The sequence below is a fragment of the Mastomys coucha genome, unplaced genomic scaffold, assembly GCF_008632895.1.
Source record: "Mastomys coucha isolate ucsf_1 unplaced genomic scaffold, UCSF_Mcou_1 pScaffold22, whole genome shotgun sequence".
NCBI classification, from domain to species: Eukaryota; Metazoa; Chordata; class Mammalia; order Rodentia; family Muridae; genus Mastomys; species Mastomys coucha.
Window position 1 is genome coordinate 28,156,255 of NW_022196905.1, and position 18,269 is coordinate 28,174,523.

Here is an 18,269-nt window from a genome sequence, read left to right on the forward strand (position 1 = left end):
GCATGTATGTCTGATAGTGCCTGTTTTAAAATGGAACTAAAGGAAATTAACCAATATTTCTGGCTATATATAGAAAAATCACAAACTTGCCAGGTGTAGTGAGAACCATGATGACAGTGGCAAATTTTTTCTCCTCAAAACCATAGCTTATAATTTAAGTAGGTTCATGATAACTAGCAGGCTGGAATCCAGGTTTCCCCTAGAGACTGGATCTTGACTCAGGTCTTGTGGGCTGACATACCTGGAGCTTAGCCTTCTCTTTCTTTTCCACTCTACCCCTATACAAGCTCTATCTACTCAGTGTCTCTCAGGTCACAGTGGCCCCAAAAGGGGTCCTGGCAGAGATGTTTACCCTGTTCCTCAGATCTAATAAGGATGCAAGGTTCTACCATACATGTGGAAACAGTCCACGGCGGTATGCTGGAGCGCACCTCCAGCAGGCCAGGAGGCATTTTCTTATCTCATCAGTGTGTCTGAGACTTTAGTAACTTCTTAATTCCAGTGTGATTTCAAATGAGAGCAAAGGGCTAAGACACCTGGGCTTGCAAACCTGACCTCCCAATAGTCTTCTTTTCGAAAGGATTTATTGATTTTTATTATGTACACTGGTGTCTTGCCCATATGCATGTCTGTGAAAGTGTCAGATCCTCTGGAGCTGGAGTTACAGACTGTTGTGAGCTGCCATGTGGGGGTAGGAACTGAACCTCATCCCTTTGGAAGAGCAGCTAGTACACGTAACCAATGACTGAGCCATTGGTTCTCCAGACCCCTCCTGATCGTCTTAAAGCTCTGAAGAAGCAGCCCATCCACAAACCCCTGGGCCCTAAAACAGGAAAGCAGCCGGGCCAGCCTGGCTCAGTCTGCACTGACCCACCTTAACAAGGTCATCGATGTTGATATTGCCATCCTTATTTTCATCCAGGGCGGAAGTCAAACTGATCAGCTTGTGTTCTGGAATGTGCTTGATTTGCTTCATGGCGCTGATGAGCTCACTGATGCTGATGACACTCTCCCTGGGGAGTGCAGGCTGCATGTGAGATTGGCCAGGTGCTTGGTCTCATGCCTTACCTACCCACAGCTCTTCCCATAAACTCTGATCCTGGAGCCATGCATGAACTAGAAATATCAGCATGGCTTCTCCCACAGTGAGATCTAAGCTGCTTTCCCTTCAAGATGCAAGACTAGCATGGACACTTACAGAAAGCATCCTTGGATGCTGAGGAGGTTGCTTAGCGGCTGTCAGTGTTCTTATTACATGAGGACCTGAGTTCAAATCCTTAGAACCCATGTAAAAAGCTGGTAGTGGTCACACATGTATCTATAAACGCAGTGCTATTGGGTGGGGGCAGGCATTGTAAGATCATGGGCTTGTAGGCTGACAGCCTCCATGTGCACATAAGCATGTATACCAGCACACACACACATATATATAGAACATATGCAAATACCACACTCACACACATGCTCATGAATACCACATACACACACACGCACACATACACATAAAACTGAAAAAAAATCTTGAGGCTGGAGAGATGGCTCAGTGGTTAGTTAAAAGCAATTATTGCACTTGCAGAGGACTTGAGTTCAGTTCCCAGAACCCATATTGGGTGGCATACAATTGTCTATAATTCCAGCTCCAGGGGATCTGACACTTTCTTTTGGGCTCCATGGGCACCACACACATGTACATATCCCCACAGTGGGGAGCACCATGTCTTCCAGGCCTCCAGCAACCAATTCAAGGACCTAGAGTAGAAGCTGAGCCCAGCTGTAGCCACCTGCCTTCACTGTAGAGTCTATAGTTGGGACGTGTGGCAAGTCCACTCAGAGCTGGGTCTCAAAAGCATGGAGTGTCTCACTGTTTGCTGGTGTCTACTCAGGAAGGCCGACTGTCCACAATGGTGTCATACCAGGGTTAGAAAAGGGAGGAAGCAGGAGAGCCTGACAGTTTGAAGAACCAGGAGCCATGTGTGGCTAAGACTAAAGCTCAAGCCAGGCAGTGGTGGTGCACGCCTTTAATCCTAGCACTTGGGAGGCAGAGGCAGGAGGATTTCTGAGTTCAAGGCCAGCCTGGTCTACAGAGTGAGTTCCAGGACAGCCAGGGCTACACAGAGAAACCCTGTCTCGAAAAACCAAAAACCAAAAACCAAAAACCAAACCAAAAAACAAAAAAACCAAAGACTAAAGCTCAAAAGGATGAGAAGTCAGGGGAGATAGCTCTGATCTCCCTAAGTAAAACAAACATGGAGACACAGAAACAGCTGTGAAGTGAGGAGAATGACAGCAAAGGCCTCTTGTTATCCTGGCTGCCCCTGGGCTCTAGGTGAGGTGGACAGGTAGAGGCCAAAGAGAGATACTTTGGGATTAGAGGCTCGCTTACCCTGTTGGAGAGCTCTCACTGGGGCCCAGCTTGCCATTCTGTTGAGTGGTCTCCAGTTGTGCGATCAGGCCATCGATCTGCCCAATCATCTGCTGTACTCGCTTTGACAGCCTCTTGCTAGCTTTAGATTCTTCTATGTACTTCTCATCACCTGTCTTTGAAAGTTCCTTCTTGATCTCCTGTAAGTCCTAATTTAAAAAGTTTATCCCAAAAAAGAGGGAGGGCTCTACATTAATTTGAACTGAAAAATTAAGTCATTTGTGTTCAGTGGTACAAGGTCCTGTGTTCTATCCCCAGTTCCACAAAACAGAAATCAACCAAAGACCTAAATTCAGCCTTAGAAATTGGAGAATCTTATTTCTCTCATGCAAATTTATTCTTATTGATTTATTTTTGTAAGTTCAAACTTTTAAAATCTATTCTGAATTTCAACTTTCTTTGTAGTTAGCACCACCTTCCTTACTGGGTCAGAGGTCACAGGGCTAAGAGAGAGGAGAGGAGTGGGTGGGTGTAGGGGCGGCATGAGGTACCGCCTTGTCTGGTGGACAAGCCACCTAGCCAGAGGGGACTACCACAGGGAAGATGAGAAGTAGAAATTGACTTTTAGCAACAATCTCTAAATCATTACTTTTTCAGCAGAGTGGGGATAATGGTATTGTTATCTCAGAGTAGAACGCAGTGACTGTTGGTGCTGAGGATGTAGTTAGTGGAACAGCACTTATCTAGCACTATGAGAGAAAGAAAAGGAGGGAGGGACAATCATTAGATAAAAAGAGAAGTACTGTGGAGAGCCCTGAACGAGAAAGTAAGTACGATTTCAAGCATTAAGTGACTAAGCTGTTCCCATGACACCTGGGCTCTGATAGCCATCTCCATCTACTCAGCAGCAACATGGGTCGCATCTCCTACACAGCCCGTATCCCCAAACCGCAAATACCCACCTCACTGTAGTCCTGGACATCCTCTTTCAGTAGCTCCAGCTCCTCCTTCTCCTTGATCAGGGACTTCTTCTGCTCCTGTAGCTTAGAGCAGGCGTCACTGAGGATGTCAATTTCCTCCTTGGTAATCTCTTCTCCCTGGAAAGAAATGAGTAAGTAGATAAACCTAAGTCCAGGGAACAAACAGCTTCTGCTATCCCCTAAATGCTGGAAGCCGTTCTGTTCACACCACACAGACAAAGCACTTGACAACAGCCTCAAGGGAGTTGCAACTGAGCTCTGAGCTATGCTGGCTATCCCCAAATGCTTCCTTGTATTCTCCAGGATTCCATCCCCAGGAGAGACTGACCTGCTTTTTGCTCTACGGCATAGCCTTTGTTTTCTAGAACTCTATAGGAGACAGATTACCAGTTCTGCTTGTTTTCATCAAATCACCTATTTTGATGTCTAATGGTAAAGTATTTAATCTGGACAGCCTTCTCCTTCTTAGTGGCTTTCAGTTACTACAATGACAGCTGCTGTGAATGTCTGTGTATAGGTAGGGCAGCTGATCATAGGGTATAAGTCTGCTGCTTTAGAAAACCATTAAAGTGATTTCCAAAGTGACCCAGGCCCTCCACATCCTCACTAACACTGGATGGAGGCCCATATTTCTCTTGTGTTGTAGCACTGGGCACTGAGCCTATGTCCCTGAGCATGCTATGTAAAGAGCATGCTATGTAAGCACCTAATGGAACCACATCCTCAGCCCCATCTTACATTTTTAAAGATTGTTTGTGAGTATGTGTATGTACCACATGTCTGCCTTTTTCCTGAGGAGACTAGAGAAGTGGGCATTGGTCCCCTGGACTTGAGTTATAGACAGTTGGGTGCTGCCATGTGAGTGCTGAGAATCAAATCTAGGTCTTTTGGAAGAGTAGGTGGTGCCCCTCCTCTCCTGGACATGTAGCTCACCTTCAAACCTTCCAGTACAGGTGCCGTATCCTTCAGTACCTCTGAGGGCAGGATCACATCAACCATCTTGGGCTCAAGCTCGGCCACTGGCCTCTCAGGGACAGTGGCTTCTACTACTTCTGGCTGAATGTCCTTCTGAAATGTAAGCAGTATCATACTGTCACCTTGGTCACCTGGCTTTGGTTCCACACTCAGAATGTCGCCCTGACAGGTCACACTTGGAATACTCTGCAGTGGCAGGGAGACCGACTGATCACTATTTAACAGCAGTAACCCCCTCAACCCACGATGAGCCAGCCACTTGAGGCCACCTCAACAGATTCAGTCACAGCATGTTGCTTCACCCTGGGGACTGAGATAGGTGAAGGGATGTGCATGTTATAGGTGAAGGGATGTGCATGAATAACCCAGCCAACTCCAAGCTCCAGTAACATTATAGCTTTCTGCAGCTTCGCAGGCTACAGAAGCCAAGAGGTGAGCACAGTCATGGGGAGTCAGCAACTGGCAGTAAAACAACCCTGAGGAGGTGGGTCCCTCAGTGACTCCTGCTTGGTTGCTAAGCTGGCCCTTCCTATGCTAAAGGTGACCAGTGAGCCACAAACACAGATATAAGACAGGCTCTAAGGAACTTGGCTGGGACAGCTTTGGGTCCGACAGAGTGTCTATCACTCAGTGCAGGCTGCTCACCACAGCCTCTGCAGCTCTCTTTAGTTCTTCCAGGTGTTCTTGCTGGATGGCGGCCTCTTCTTGCAGTGTGGCCTCCAGCTTCGCCTTGTTGTCTATCTGTTCGCCTTCCACTTCTGCCGCTTTTACCTGAGCCTCCTTTGCCTTCAGAAGAAAGGAGAAAGAAGAAGGTAACTGCACTGAGCCTGAGGCACCAGATCTGAAGTGTCCTTACCTCTCTGAGCAATGTTACCACCCAGGCTTCCTACAAAACAACAGAGTACACAACGGCAAGCTGCCTCGTGTGTTTAGAGGGTCTAAGGCTTCTAAGGGTAAGTTCCCCATCCATAGGGGACTGTGAGTTAAAGCATAAGAGAAAAAATTAAGAGTAATGCATCAATTCAGATTTGCCACCTTGGCACTACTGTGCTAGATAGGGGGCTGGGCAGGGAGACAAACCAGGAAACTGATGAAGAAGATAGGAAGACCAAGGGCTCTTTGAAGAGCTCCCACAGCTGTGGAGGTGAGGGCCCATCCCAAGCCCACAGAGATAAAGAGTCAAAAGGGTCTTCTGACAATACATACCACAATTTCTGGAAGGGTCTGCAAGGTGGACTTCAGCTGGTCAGCAGGTGAGAGGGTGTCTGGGAGGTACATGGCCCGGGACAGTATGAGCAATGATGTGGGGATCTCATGATGCAGGTGTAAGTCTAGCCACTGGAAGCAAAGCACAGTCACTGGGCATGCTATTCTTGCCTAACCTACAGCCCCAGTGCCTCTCCTGCACGGTGATGGACGCCCATCCCTCAGTTTCCTTTGTGGGGTCTGTGTAGTTGAGAGATACAGAGTCTGGGTTCCACAAGCAAACATGACTGGAGCAAATAGGTTCATTAAGTCACTAAAATGCATTTCCTAAAGATGATATTTCAAAAATATCTTTCAGGGGATGGAAAAGCACTGGCTGCTTCTGCAGAGGACTTCGATTCAGTTCCTAACATTCACATGGCTGCTCACAACTCTTTCTAACTCCAGTTACTGGAGACCTGACACACTCTTCTGGTCTCCATAGGCACTTGCATGCATGAGGTATACAAACATGCATTCAAATACCCATACAAATAAAATAAATATTAAAAATATACCCAAAATATATAAAGTAAACACATTCATACCCTTAGTAAACTGGGGCCTTGAGAATGGCCAGTGTGCTTTGAGCTTAAAAACAGATTGGTATACTGGCCCAGGAATGGTGGTGCTTACCTGTAATCCCTGCCCTAACTGAGGCAGGAGGATCACACAATCTACGGCAGCCTAGGCACTCAAAAGTAAAAACAGCCGCCGGGCGGTGGTGGCGCACGCCTTTAATCCCAGCACTTGGGAGGCAGAGGCAGGCGGATTTCTGAGTTCGAGGCCAGCCTGGTCTACATAGTGAGTTCCAGGACAGCCAGGGCTATACAGAGAAACTCTGTCTCGAAAAACCAAAAAAAAAAAAAAAAGTAAAAACAGGCCTAGGGTACGATACACATACACATTCGATGGTACCTATTACTACTTGTAACTTATTCATTCACTTTACGTCTATTTATTTGGAAAGGGGTGGCAGCACATGCCACAGAGGCATACGAGCTGAACTCTGGGAATGACATTTGGGAGTCACTCTTCTCTTCTATTACATGGGTTCTGGAAAGGAACTCAGGTTGTCAAACGTGGAGCACCTTTACTCCTGGAGCTGTCTTACTGCCCCATGTCTTTGGATAGAAATAAAAGTCATTTTAGAAATGCTGAGGCAAAAGGATACCCAAAAATTTGAGGCCAGCCTGGGCCAAATAGTATGAGACCTTGCCTAAAAGAATGCTCCCACTTTCTTTTTTGAATTTTGGAGGGCAGGCTGATGTGGTGGCTTACACCTTTGATCTTAGCACTTTAGGAGGCAGGGGCATAGGTGAATGAATCTGTGATTCAAGACTGGCCTAGTCCACACAGCAAGTTCTAGGTCAGCTACGGCTACACAGTGAATCTGATTTCATACAACAAAGAAACAAAATCTTTAGAGGGCAGAGGCTGTGGCTCAATGGCGAAGTGTTGCCCTAGCATATGTGCAGGCTTTGGCTAAATCTCCAATACTGTGTGAAAACAAGATGGAGGCCGAGGAGATGATACAGCAAGTAGAGCAGTTCCACCCCCACTCCCACGACAAGATAGGGTTTCTCTGTGTAGCCCTGTCTGCCCTTTAACTGAGAGACCAGCCTGCCTCTGCCTTCTGAGCGCTGGGATTAAGGCACAACCATACCTGGCTTGATACATTTGTTTGAGATTGAAGTCTAGATCCCAAAGGTGGCACGAGAGAACGGATTTCTGCAGCTGTCCTCTGACTTCCACATAAGAACATAAAATGAGTTCACACTATGTGCAGGTCTGCATGAGCTCATGCCTATCAGGGTATTCCACTGACACCAAGATAACCTCTCAAGTGGACAGAAAAGGCTGTTAAGTTTTGTCCACACACAGGGCAATAGATGAGGAGGGCCAGAGAAATAGTTCCGTTTGTTAAGAGCACTTGTTCTGGTAGAGGACCAAGGTTCTGTTCCCTGCACCTACATGGATGGTTACAATTGTCTGTAACTCTAGCTCCAGGGGACTCAACACCTTCTCTTAACTTCCAAGGACATGGGAATGCATATGATGCATAATCATAGATGCAGGCAATGCAGGCAAAATAATCATACACATAAGAATAATAAATAGTGAGAGAAGATTCACCTAACTTTATCTCTCTCTCTCTCTCTCTTTTTTTTTTTTGTTTTTGATTTTGGTTTTTCGTGACAGGGTTTCTCTGTATAGCCCTGGCTGTCCTGGAACTCACTCTGTTGACCAGGCCTCGAACTCAGAAATCTGCCTGCCTCTGCTTCCAAGTACTGGGATTAAAGGTGTTCTCCACCACTGCCGGGCTCCACCTAACTCTTGAGAGACTTGAAGCCCCAGGGAGTGGGGGGGTCTGGTGGGGTTGGGGTGGGAGGGTGGGGACATCCTCCTGGGGGGCAGCAAGGAGGTATGGGATGGGAAGCCGTCAGTGGGTGGACCAGGAGGGGGATGAAGACCTGACTGTTAAAAAGGATTAAAGAATAAACAAACAGGGCTGGAGAGATGGCTCAGCGGAGAGATAAGAGCACTGACTGCTCTTCCAGAGGTCCTGAGTTCAAATCCCAGCAACCACATGGTGGCTTACAACCATCTGTAATGAGATCTGACACCCTCTTCTGGGGTCTCTGAAGACAGCTACAGTGTACTTACATATAATAAATAAATAAATAAATAAATCTTTAAACAAACAAACAAACAAACAATCCAAGTCTGAGAATAAAGTATCTTTGAACCTTTGATATTTAAAAAACAAAACAAAACAAAACAAAAATAGGAGCCAAGCGTGATGACACTTCTTTAATCCCAGCACTCAGGACGCAGAGGCAGGCAGATCTTTGAGTTAGAGACCAGTCCAATCTACAGATGGGAGTTCTGGGATAGCCATGTCTACACAGAGAAACCTTGTCTTGAAAAACCAAAAAAAGAAGCAATGCTAAGACTGTGTGAGAAGGCTGAGCAGCAGCAGCAGCAGCAGCAGCAGCAGCAGCAGCAGCAGCAGCAGCAGCAGCGGGAAGGCAGAAGCAAGCATGACCACAACCTTGGATCCCCGATTCACCAAAAAGCACAGCCTTGGTGTGTGCTGAGAATCCATGTAGTGAAGAAGCTTTTGGAAGACAAATGATAAGAAAGGGCCACAGAAATATGTTAAGTGGAAAGTGGGTATCTATTCATTTTACATGCGTGGCCAGTACATGGGACAGTGGCAGGTGAACAACTGCCAAGGGCACTAAGGCGTGAGGCTGATTTAGGAGGAAGACCAGGCTCACAGGTCACATCCATTAAGCATTCTGATGTGAAAGATGACAGGTTGTAAGTGCTATCTAGTGCCATAGATCTGCAAGGGACTGCTACATCAGGACCCTCAAGCTGAGGCCGAGTGCAGTGTCACATACCAAGCACCTACTCAGAGAAGGCCAGGCACATGGTAGCTGAGAAGGTAGATGCAATGTAGCCTGAAATTTGATTTTTAGTTGTAGAAGTTCTTACATTTCTGATTGTTGCTGGGTGGTGAAGGTGCAACCCTTTAATTCCAGCACTCAGGAAGAAGAGGCAGGTGGACCTCTGAGTTCAAGCCCAGCCTGGTTTACAGAGCAAGTTCCAGGACAGCCAGGACTACAAAGAGAATCCCTTTCTCAAAAACAAAAAAACAAAAAAACAAAAACAAAAACAAAAGAAAAAAAAATGAACAAAATCTTCTTTTCTTGCTTTTGACTACCTTGCGTGCCAGGGTTACAGATATGTACAACCATGCTAATATGGCACTAGAGATCCAATCCAGGGCCTGTGCATGTTAAGCAGGTGGTCTCTTAACTCACCCATTTCTTTTACTCTGTTTGTTCTGTGACAGGGTCTTACTCTAAAGCTCAGGTTAGCCTTAAACTCTGATACTTCTGTCTCAAAATGTGCCACCACACGCAGGTTTGTGTGTATGTGTATATATCCTATCCTGTGCTGAGAATTCCTTCACTCAGGCCATACCCCAACTTCAGAGGCTTTTCTAGTTTGAAGACCACCCCCAACCCATACAAACCAAAAAGCCTGTGCTGGTCTGGAGCAAAGGCAGATAATTCCCAGTAGAGGAAAAAGCTATGAACCCGCTCCAACCAGCCATCGAGGCCACTCACCTGTTTCAGCTGGCCCTTTAGACGGTCTTCTGTGACACCGAGTGCCCGCATGCCTCGTGCTCGACATGCTGCCTGCAATTCCTTCACAGTCAGACTGTCCACCCCTTCCTCAGAAATCAGCTGGAAGAGAAAGTAAGCCAATTATTGCTTTGCAAGATCATCCCAGATCTATGACACTGATGTTAACACAATTGGGGGAAAACTATTGAATTAGAAACCATTTTCCAGAGGCTGGAGAGATGGCTCATCAGTTAAGAGCACTTGTTGCTCTTGCAGAGGCCTTGGATTTGGTTCCCAGCACCCCATGGTAGCTCACAACCATCTGTAACTATAGTTCCAGGTGGTTGTATGCCCTCTTTTGACCTCCATGGGCACCAGGCACTCATGTACACATGTAGGCAAAACACTCATATACATTTAATATTAAAAATGAAGGAAAGCCAGGTGGTGGTGGCGCACACCTTTAATCCCAGGCAGGAGGATTTCAGAGTTTAAGGCCAGCCTGGTCTACAGAGTGAGTTCCAGGACAGCCAAGGCTAGAGAAACCCTGTCTCTAAAAAACCAAAAAAAAAAAAAAAAAAAAGGAGAAGGAGGAAAAGGAGGAGAGGCAGAGGAGAAGCAGCAGCAGCCATTTTCCTGATATGTTTGGCTGAGGTATAGCTCAGTGCCTTGAGACTTAAGGGTCTATCCCTGGCAACAGACAGACAAAAAAAAAATAGGGTCTCCAGACCAGGTTCTGAGTCTCAGGTGACTTGAGACATCCAGACAAGAAGAAGACCTTGAAAGCACACAATGACTAGATGGAACATGTCAAACATGCCACCCCCATGTATGCACCTCCTAGAGAAGAGGCCAGGGAACACCTACTTCTTCCTGTGCTAGAACTCAGTCCTGCCAGCAGAACCAGCCCAGCACTGCCTGCTCAGGACCTGCCATAGAATGCTCAGCATAGTGACAATTCTGGAATTTTAGTTTCTTTAAAAAACCACAGAAGTATTATAAGAATGTTTTCATTTTAATCCCAGGTGTGGGGTACATGGCTGCTTCAGCTGCTTCAGACTGTCCACAGCAGCTGACTATGATTTGCCTCCTGCTCTAGCAGGGGTGTGATTTTGCCAGTTGCACATAGTTTCTGCAACTGTGTGCCATTTGGAATTCTGAGGACTTTTCAGAGGCTATATAAATGTTAGGACTCCAAGAGGTGCAGGGTTGTTGTTACTCATGGTTTGTTAAGTAGTGGTGTGAGGAGAAACAAGAAGAACTTAGATATTCTTTTTTTTTTTTTTTAATAGTATAGAATAGAGTTTATTCAGGGCATGGGGAGGGGAGTTAACAGGGTAATAGAGACAGAGAAAGAGGGAAGGAAAGAGGAGGGAAAAGAAGCGAAAAGAAGGGAAAAAAGGGAAAAGGGAAGGGAAAGGAAGTAGAGGCTGGCCATGAGCATGTGTAGAGAGCGGGAAGGGACAAGAGGACAGAGCAGGGGCAGGAAGGCAGAGCAAGAGCAAAAGAGGAGCAAGAGAGAGCAAGAGCAAAATTATATATTCTGATGAAGATCAAACTTGTCCCAAGGAACTAATCAGCAGAAAGTAGTCTAATGATATCGTTCCCTTTCCAATCTCTGACTTTATTCAGAGACCTCTTTCCTTTTCTCTCTACCCTTTTTTTTCTCTCCTCCCTAGTGCTAAGAGGTTGAAAGGGTTGAAGAAAGAATAGCCTGCAAAGTAGCAAGAGAAGGCTGCAGTTCAGTGTCCACAGTGTTGAGGGAGAGGCCCAATACCCGGACAACACTTTGGCCTCATACATAAGAGGTTTGCTTCAGTCTGTGCTTACACAGGTCATCGTGACCCTGACTTGGAATACAGGAGACCTGGAGACCCAGAGGAAGCCAATAGGCTGAGAGAGAGAAGAAACAAGGTAAACACTGGGTGCTGCCTTGTGCTTGTCAATGCCTGAGCTCGCCATGCCTATAACTGTACAACTGTGCTATTGACTGCACCACTGCTCCATCTTTTGAATTAAACTTTCTGAGATATCCAGACACATCCACACATAGACAGGACAGAACCATGCCCCCTGAATGAGGAGCCCTTATGCTGCCTTTTGTACACACCATGACTTACTTCCATGGCTGTCACACATGTGGAAACACAGAAATCACATAGTAAGAACCTCTAGAGTTTCTAAAGACACATCTGGCTGCTGTGGTCATCCAAGGTGGCTCTTGACTGATGGGCAACCCTCACAGGCTGACTGGATCATTCTGCTCACCTGTTTCCATGTAAGATGGGGCCATTTCCAGTTTACTTATTATGCAAAAGCTATTTTTGGTTGGTTTTCTTGCCTGTTCCCCTCTGGCTTGTACAGCATTGTCTGGGAATATAGCAGTGCTCTGGGAATATAGTACACACATCACAGTTTACATAGTGGAACAATGGGCAGATGCTCATCTTCCTTTGACTTCTCCCATTTCTGATCTGGTCATCTTATCTATTTTCTCTCAGAGAATCACATCACAGGTGTTGCACACCTCCAGCTTACTAGGTTTCTATCAGAAGCTTGGGCAGTGGTGTGTGCCTGTAGTTATAGAAATCTGAGTTTAATGTTTGCTTGAACAGCAGAGGTAGACTACTAATCTCAAAACAAAGAACAAAACCTCTCCAGTTCCCCACCTACCTCTCAGTACTGGCATCTCTCTGCTCATTGCCTTTCTTCACCTATCGCCCTCCTCCTGGCCCTTGGTATGACACGTGACTTTTCTTTCTCCCTTTCTTCTTTTCAACTTTATTGAAAAGAGTTATTTATTTTATGTGTATGAGTGTTTTGCCTGCATATGTATGTATACCACATGTGTGCCTGGTACCCAAAGATTGCCTGCATATGTATGTATACCACATGTGTGCCTGGTACCCAAAGAAGTCAGAAGAGGGTACTGAAAATCTCCCAGAGTTGGTGGCACTTGCTTTTAATCCCGACAGGTAGAGACAAGTGAATCAAGTGAATCTCTATGTTTGAGGCCAATCTGGTCTACAGAGCAAATTCCAGGACAGCCAGGGCTACACAGAGAAACCCTGTCTCGAAAAACAAAAACAAACAAACAAACAAAAATATATAAATAATAATAGTAGTAAATAAAAAAATAAAAAAGACAGTAAGTGTCTTATCAGTAGTCATCTCACCAGCCCCGACAGGTGATTTTTCAATCAAACTTAAGACACATGGGTACACAGCAGAAGAATCTGGATAGAACTCTACTTTCAGCCTCACTGGCTTCCTCTGACACTGCTGGGTTGGGAACCACTTTTACAGATGCTGGGGTGGGGTGGGGACCATTTTTACAGATGCTAGGGTGGGGTAGGGACCACTTTTATAGATGTTGGAGTGGGGTAGGGATCACTTTTACAGATGCTGCAGTTATGATTTTGCAGCTAACAGCCATAGTCGTTCTGTTATCTGGTTTTCTCAACTGAACACAAACCTTGATCTCTGTATTTTATATCCTACAGTCAAAACCATCCCCTGGCTGCTTCTCCACAGGGAACACAGGCATAGATAGCACCAGTTAGTTCCTTGTGCTCTCTATCCCATTCCTCATCGAGGTTCCATGTTGCCCAGCTATGACAAGTCACAGAGACGTCTCTACACACTGCTACTTGGTCCAACCCACAAGTTAAGTGATGAATTTTAAAACCAGTGAGGACACAGACTCCTCATTTTGCACTGGCTGACTCCCTAAGGTAAACACACGTCCAGGGTGACTACAGGTCATCTGCACCCCTTGTCCCACTTCTGCTGACACCCTGGCTGCTAGGGCACAAGGTCCTTGTTATTGTTACTGCTTCCCACACAGCTCCCAGTGATACCACAGGCCTTCGGCTGCCCCCGCCTGACACTTGTCCCTAGGGACCCTTACTACCTGCTGAGGACAGAATCCAGCGCTTTGCTAGCTCCCTGACACCTTCCCAGCATAAGGCCACCATGGCAAGAGTGGAGGTAGCTAACCCTTGGGTTTGCTCACCAAGTGAGTCCTTCCTAAAAGAAGAATCTGTCACTACAGTCAGTCCTGTATTCCAGAAAGATAAAATAAGCAAGCAGACAAAACCAAAGACAGCAAAGACAAAGACCCCAGATGCCCCAACCTATGACACTGAATGTGAACTATGATTAGTATGTTTGGGAAAGAAAATAAGGGCCAGGTATGGGGATACATGCCTTTAATCTCAGCACCTGAGAGGGAGAGGCAGGTAGATCTCTATGAATTAAAGGCCAGCCTGGTCTACACAGTGAGTTTTGAGGTCAGCCTGGTATACAGTAAATTCTAGTATAGCCAAGGCTAAGTAGAGAGCCCTTTATACAGACAGACAGACAGACAGACAGATGAGGAGGGGAGGGGGGGAAAGGGAGGGAAGGGCAGGGAAGAGAAATTAGGAAGGAGGGAATGCAGGCAGGCACGCCAGGCCTGGTAGTCCACCAATGAATTCCATGATTTGGGAGGCAGAGGCAGGAAGATTAAAAATTCAAGGTTGGGTTGGTAACTTAGACTCTGTCCAAAATAAAAAGCAAAGGAGTGCTGGGGCTAAGTGTGCTGGGACATGCCTGCTTTCCTAGCTCTGAGCACTTATGAGGTGGAAGCAAGAAGAACAAGAGCTGAAGGCCAGGGTAGCAGAATGACACTCCTCACCAAGCTGAGAGACCTGAGTGTGATCCCTGAGACCAACATGACAGAACTAAAAGAACAGACTCACACAAATATAGCTGACTACACACACACAATGTATGATGCCTATGCCTGTATACACACAGACATACTAAATAAATAAATGTTTAAAAAACCGTTTTAAAAGAGTAAAATGCTAATCTTGGCTACATAGTGAACTGGTGGTTAGCTTGGGTTACACGATACCCAGCCACGGTGGTTGAATTATGACTAGAAGACCCTGCGGTACTGAGCAAGATGGAGGAATAATCAAGGATGAGTCCTAACATTTTCCTTGTTCCAGACGCATGTGAACCCATTCAAACATTCGCCTTTCCCAGACACATGCAAACATACATACACACATAAATACTACACACACACATGAAAAATGGAAAAAGAAAAAAATGTAGAAAGGAAAACCAAGTAGGGCTGGAGAGGTGTCTCAACAGGCATGAGTTCCATCCCTCCAGTTCCCATCTCATGCCTTCTTCTGATCTCTGGGGACCAGGCACACACATGGTACACATAGATATATGCAGACAAAATTTTCATACATATAAAATACAACTTAAAAAGGTTAAAAAGAGGGTTGAGGATGTAACTCAGGAGTTAGGGTGCGCACACAGCATGTGAGGGTCTGAATTCAATCCTAAGGACTGTTCTTCCAAGGGGGAAACAAACAAAACAAAGGTCTGGTGGTTTATGCTTGTAATCCCAGCAATCAAGAACATGGGGCAGGAGGATGGCCAAAAAACGTGAGGCTAGCCTGGGTCATTTAGTGAGTTCTAGGCCAGCCTGAGCTATGTAAGAAAAAAGAATGACAAGAAAATGTAAAAGAAAAATGAGAAGAGAGAGCATTGTAGACAGAAAAGGTAATAAGACACAAAGACAAGTGGCCTGAACAGTGCCCTCCAGTAGGGGTGACCTGGGGCCCAACTCACCTTATCATCAGCCTTTATGGACCTCAGGCGCATGGTGAGCTGGAAACGCAGGAAGTTGTTGGTGCCAATGGACTGAAGTTCCAGCAGCTTGCACAGTGCTACCAGCTGAGGCCTCGTGAGGTTATCCAGGGTCAGTTCATCCTCAAATAATTTGGAAAAACGCATGATTTCCTCATTGCTGGGTCGCTCCCCTGTCTCCCGGATCTGCAGAAGTAATCCCAAGTATTATTCAGTAGGTAAAAACTATGCATTCTCCTATCCCCACAGTAAACCTCTGGTCCCAGCTGGAAGGAAACAAGAGAGAGAGTGGATGTAGAGCTCTCCCAGGAGCTGTCAGCCTCAGGCAGCCGAAGCCTGGGCTGCACCATATACAGAGGATCAGTACCTGTAGCACCATCCAGGCTGCTGTCTCCCAGGAGCCTGGGAGTGCCAGCTGTGGGACCAGCTCTGTTGTTCTTTTTCCATCAGGGTTCTGGGGCAGTGACCTGAGATCTCATGCCACACCCCTGTTTCTTATTGGCAGGAAGAGGCCACATCTGTACATACCTACAGCTCCCATGAGAGGGATTGAGCACAGGGAGTAGGCAGTTAGCTTAAGCTCTGTTCTAGGGGCTTGAGTCTGCTGAGGAGGAGGAGAAAGAGGAGGAAGAGGAAGAAAAGAAGGAGAAGAAGGAAGAGGAGGAGGAAAAGGAGGAAGGAGGAGGAAGGAAGAAGGAAAAGGAGGAAAAGGAGGAGGAGGAGGAGGAAGAGGAGAAAAAGCAAAAGTAGTGGTGGTGGCGGCAGCAGAAGGAAGGAAGAGGGAAGAAAAGCTTCATAGTGCTTGACATTCAAATCATCATCTGACGGGAAGGGGAGGTGCGGGGGGGGGGGGGGGGGGGGGGGGAATACTGCACCTTCTGGAAAAATGCAGAGAAATCTTTGGTGGCATTCCCTTTGGCTGCCTTGTTCTTCAGGGCCATTTCCTCTATGGTGTCCTGGAGAAACTTGGCTAGCTCCAGCTTCACCCTAAGCTCCTTCTTCAGCCTTTCCTCCTACGAGAACAAAGTGAAAGTTATGCTCCAGTCCTACTCAGACCCTCTGCATTCCATCACTACCTGTCTCTACCGTACAGAGTAGTCTCGAAGCCTGCTCTGACTGCTGCCCACCGCAAGATAAGTCTCCCGCATACCGTACCCCTCAAGGAACAAAATCTAAGTAATAAGATGTACTCAATATTTCATGGTTCTTAAAAAAAGTCTGTGTGAATCCCTAGCCCTACCTCAGTAGCAGAAGTTGGTAACCTTGTTCATAAGGGGCCAGGCAGAGAGGCTTTGGGGCCTCTGAGGCCATCTGGTCTGATGCAATCACTTGACTCAGCTGTTGCTTCCCAAAAGAACCAGTTGACACATATGAAACAGTGTGTGGAGGTCTGGATAGAATTTTAAACTCACTTTCTATTTGGTGTGTGTGTGTGTGTGTGTGTGTGTGTGTGTGTGTGTGTGTGTGTGTGTGTGTGTGTGTGTGTGTGTGTGTGTGTGTGTGTTATATGAGAGTGGATCACTGGGTGTGATCAAAGGATACCTTGGTCCTTATCTGTTTGAGACAAAGTTTCTTCTTTGTTGTTTGTGACTAGCTGGCACACCATCTTTGGGGAATTGTCCTGTCTCCGCCTTACATTTTGCCACAGGGGCTACCCTGCTTGGTTTCTATATGGCTGCGGAGATTTAAGTTCAAGACCTTGTGCTTTCTTTTCTGCAAGTGCTCTCTTTACTGGCTTTGCCATCTCCCCGGTCCTCAGACTAGACTCATTCAAGTATACTCTAAGTTCCAGTGCCCTTACCTTGATAGACTGGGTCTCAAATGTGGAGGGCAGCATGTTGGGGAAGAGCTTCACAACCACAGGCAGCAGGAACTCCATGAAGGGCACCACCACGAACACCAGGAAGGGCACTAGACGGAAAAGGTCTGCACAGATCCGGAGAAACTGCAGAGATGTGGCCATGAGCAGCGACAGAGCAGGCAGGGCATTTCTCCCACCCTTACTACAAACTGAGCTACAGGGTGAGGTGACTTGAAAGCTCTTGGCAGATACCGTCAGAAACCCATTTTCTCGCCAGGCAGTGGTGGCACACGCCTTTAATCCCAGCACTTGGGAGGCAGAGGCAGGCACATTTCTGAGTTCAAGGCCAGCGTGGTCTACAGAGTGAGTTCCAGGACAGCCAGGGCTACACAGAGGAACCTGGTCTTAAAAAACTAAAACCAAAACCAAACCAAACCAAACCAAACCAACAAAAGCAGAATTACAATTCCTTTGTTCTTTAGTACCTTAGTCACTCTATAATTTAAAACAGAGGGTGACAGTGCCAGGCACAGTGGTAGCACACACCTATAATCCTTACACTTAGAAATCTGAGGCAGGATTATAAATTCAGCCTGGGCTACATACGAAGTAAGACCCTGAACCAAAAACACAAAACAAAAAACTGGACGTCATACAATGTATACCTGTACTTAAATATCAAGTTATTCATAAGTAATTAATTTAAAAAGTTTTTTAGATTTATTTAATTTTATGTGTACGGGTGTTTTGCCTGTATGTATATGTGTGCCCTCTTCTGGTGAGTCTGAAGAAAGCTACAGCGAATTACGCTGGAGTGAGCGGGGCTGGCAGAGGTCCTGAGTTCAATTCCCAACAGCCACATACATGATGGCTCACGGCAATCTGTACAGCTACAGTGTACTCATACACATAAAAATAAATAAAATAAATCTTAAAAAAAATGAAATTTCATAGAAACTCTGTCTTAAGTAACAAACAAAGGGGAAAAAAATGAAAGAATAAATTTGGGTTGGGAAGGCAGGCATAGTGATAGGATGGCATTTGGGAGGGACAAACAAGAGGATTTTGAATTCAAAACCAGCCTGGGTTACACAATAATAACTTGTCAA

At 46.2% G+C, this 18,269-nt stretch overlaps 1 protein-coding gene and 1 long non-coding RNA gene across 2 annotated transcripts in view; one reads left to right on the plus strand and one right to left on the minus strand.

Annotated features, from left to right (window-relative positions):
* The window catches only part of Letm1 (leucine zipper and EF-hand containing transmembrane protein 1), a 40,791-nt gene that overhangs the window by 3,199 nt on the left and 19,323 nt on the right, over positions 1-18,269 (minus strand). Inside the window, exons 4-13 of the mRNA XM_031341010.1 lie at positions 17,161-17,304; positions 16,235-16,372; positions 15,342-15,545; positions 9,705-9,824; positions 5,524-5,655; positions 4,963-5,103; positions 4,276-4,410; positions 3,325-3,459; positions 2,384-2,571; positions 875-1,013 (exon numbers count right to left, since the gene is read on the minus strand). Of these exons, the coding sequence (XP_031196870.1) occupies positions 875-1,013; positions 2,384-2,571; positions 3,325-3,459; positions 4,276-4,410; positions 4,963-5,103; positions 5,524-5,655; positions 9,705-9,824; positions 15,342-15,545; positions 16,235-16,372; positions 17,161-17,304 (1,476 nt within the window). The remainder of the gene's footprint in view (positions 1-874; positions 1,014-2,383; positions 2,572-3,324; positions 3,460-4,275; positions 4,411-4,962; positions 5,104-5,523; positions 5,656-9,704; positions 9,825-15,341; positions 15,546-16,234; positions 16,373-17,160; positions 17,305-18,269) is intronic.
* LOC116069965 lies at positions 5,000-6,081 on the plus strand. Its single transcript, XR_004110232.1, has 2 exons — positions 5,000-5,270; positions 5,882-6,081. It is a non-coding gene; the product is annotated as an uncharacterized LOC116069965 (long non-coding RNA).